Source organism: Limulus polyphemus, unplaced genomic scaffold (genome assembly GCF_000517525.1).
Source record: "Limulus polyphemus unplaced genomic scaffold, Limulus_polyphemus-2.1.2 Scaffold691, whole genome shotgun sequence".
NCBI lineage: Eukaryota > Metazoa > Arthropoda > Merostomata > Xiphosura > Limulidae > Limulus > Limulus polyphemus.
The window spans coordinates 264558-267641 of record NW_013666301.1 but is presented as its reverse complement, the minus strand read 5'-3'; the positions used below and the strand labels follow the sequence as shown (position 1 = coordinate 267641).

The 3084-nt window shown below is 29.7% G+C and overlaps 1 protein-coding gene across 1 annotated transcript in view; it reads right to left on the bottom strand.

The window, feature by feature from the left end:
- The window catches only part of LOC106459994 (insulin receptor-like), a 136441-nt gene that overhangs the window by 114203 nt on the left and 19154 nt on the right, over positions 1-3084 (bottom strand). The window contains exon 4 of the mRNA XM_013919674.2: positions 2197-2372. Within this exon, the coding sequence (XP_013775128.2) occupies positions 2197-2372 (176 nt within the window). The remainder of the gene's footprint in view (positions 1-2196; positions 2373-3084) is intronic.

Genomic DNA, 3084 nt, shown 5'->3' with positions numbered 1-3084 from the left:
CCCTCTATTTTAGTATATAAGCCCGGCAAATAAAGCGAAGGTAATAATTGCAGATAGATGGAGATATAGACAGATAACTGAGTCAAGTGAGCGGTAGTGGCTGTTAGTAAAGTGCGTGAATCGTTGTGAATTATAGCGTGTGTTTAAGTTAAAGTGACTGTGGAAATTCTGTGTATTATAAAGTTGTATCGAGAAAAAATAAAGTAGTTTTAATTAAGAAAGGACTTGTGTCGCTGAAGTTTCTTGGAAAGAATTTTTATGGGAAATTAACAAACGACCAGAGACGCAACAGGTTAAATATCCTTAACCCTTTCTGGGCTGGTGAACACTTTTCAGGTGTCAGTGCACACCAAGTTATCAAATTTCAAAAGATAAGTAAAAATAATAAAATATAGCTCTATTTCAAAATTGTTCTAGAACTGACATTTTGTAGCAATTATTTCATGTAATTTCGAAATAATTTTTTTAAAAGTTCAAACATATATTTATTCATTAATTGTACTTAAAGTTTGTATATTAATGAAGATTAACTCTCTCTATATAGGCTCAGTCATTTTGATCAACCTTGCAACCACCAGGTAACTATGGAAGTATACATATTATAACGTTTAGTGTAGTAAGTGTATCTTCACGAAATTTGGCAAGCTGTTAGTAAGCATTACAAGTTTCTTTGTACACAGAAAACTATATTTTTAAATTAAGTCCTTTTTCTAAGGATGTGTCTATGAATATATGGAGTCAATAAGTGACTCAGACTATGACTAGTCTTAAGTGAAAGGTGATCACGTTATAATTAAAAATAATTTTTTTCATCTTACAGTTTTCAAATTTCATTTGCATAACCTAAATGAATATCAAATATTTTTTCAATAAACTTTGTAACAGTTTACACCTGTTTTTATCGAATTTCATTGTCATATTGTTCTTTTAACCATGTCTAACTGGCAATCCTGCAATAAAAACTATAGATCAAATGACGAACATGTAGCTCAAGATACAGTACTGAATGACATAATGCATGAGCTACTCACAAGCAAATCTCATGAAGAAAATTTGAAATTATTATTATCTAACCTAATAAAGTTCTAATTTTTACATTTTAGTTACTTTTATAACAATAAATAAAAAATGTACACGAAAAATAAGAAATTTAATACTTATGCATGGCCTTTTAAAAATTTGCTGCCAGTCCTCTGATGAAACATAACCTTAGTTCCTTGTAATGATATTAGCAGTAACTAAAATAAATTTTATTTATTTTAAATATGCACTTACGAACACAAAATAAACAAGCCCAAAGCAAATAGTCTTATAACTATTATAATTCAATTGGGTTTCTGTTTGAATTGAACTTGGCAATAGCAAATAAAAATCTGTAAGCAAAATAGCTAAAAATCTCTACTGAGAATAAACAAGGTAGCATTATACAAACAAAGAATATTGAAAGCTATAAAAATTAGGCTATTCTTAGTATTAACTATACTATAGCGAGTAATTTAAACTTAAGAGATATGACAAAAATAGAAAATGGGCAAGTCAGAGCAAACAAATGTCACATTACACAGACAAGATGAGAATTAATTTTAATATTTCCTTTTGTAATTGAGACATTAAAACTTATGTAATACTAAAATTTGATTTACTGGTTATTTTTATGATGCCAAGTTTATATAGATAAATAGTAAAGAAGTTTAATTAAATTTTGAATGTAACTATAAATAGTTGTGACATGCACACTTTTACCTACCCATATAAAGAAGATTAACTTTTTAAGTCACCAACTGTCAAATAAAGCAACATTTTAGTTTTTTTCACAATTGTTCAGGAGTTGAAAAATAATTGATGAAATTAAAAATAATAATAAGTAAAAACTGAAAATTAAATATTAGTTTAGTGCAATAAAAGAAGGCATTAAGTGAATAAATAGGCTCAATGAGACACACAAAAATGTTTTTCCATACAACACAATGAACCATAAATTACAATTTGTAATTAGAGTTTGTTTGTGCATGAGGAAACTGTTTTTTTCTTTCTCTCACTAAAGTTATACATAAATATGTCACTACATAGATAAGTTTTCAAAACACATATATGCTTCAACTAAGAAAATATATAAATTTTTATAGATTACAAATAGTAATGCATTAATTTGACCATTATAAACTCTTTGAAGAGTTTGTTGATATTTCAACCAACCTGGTATGTTCCAATGGGACATTTTTCATAGCACTTATTATTGTACACAACATTTCTACAGCTTCTACACCCACTCGGAGAATCATTGATACTGCAACCTCCAAGACATTCCTTATGGCAGCAGAATCCACTCTTATCACAGGTTTTATTAGCACTTTGACATTTTGAATGGCAAACTACAGAGAGAAACAGAAAAAATATCTCATGGAGAATCTGTGGCTACAAACTTAACAAACACAAGTCTTATGTTGGCAAATACACTCTGATAAACCAAACTTTCTCTATCTGTCATAAGAAATATGTCAATTACATCCACATATTTTTTAAATTTGAGTAAGAATTAGAGAAGAATGAAACTTGTATTTCTCTTCATACATTATTTAAAATGGACTATTCCTCAGAAGTGATTAGATTCTTCAAACTAGTCACTTCTGAGAAGCATCATTTTGTGAATTTGATTAAAAGTATTATTTTCATTCATAGACCATTCTAGCTGGCAAATGGGCACAATTCTTTGCCTTCAGAGCTGAAACTTCACCACATAAATTTACAATAATGTTTGGGCCCTACATGGATTTAGTTTTCAACAGAGTCATCTGGGATGTTGACAATTTTATTTATATCAAGTCAAAGCTTGTTTGAAAGTATCTGGTTATAATATCTCTGCTCCAAACACTGGGCAATTTAAACATTACCTATAGCAGTAATTACATGGATTATTGCTTCTGATTGTTACTTTTTTATTTGTTTGTTTTGAATTACGCGCAAAGCTACACGAGGGCTATCTGCCCTTGTCATCCATAATTTAGCTGTGAAAGACTAGAGGGAAGGCAGCTAGTCATCACCCCCCACTGCCAACTCTTGGGCTACTCTTTTACCAACAAATAG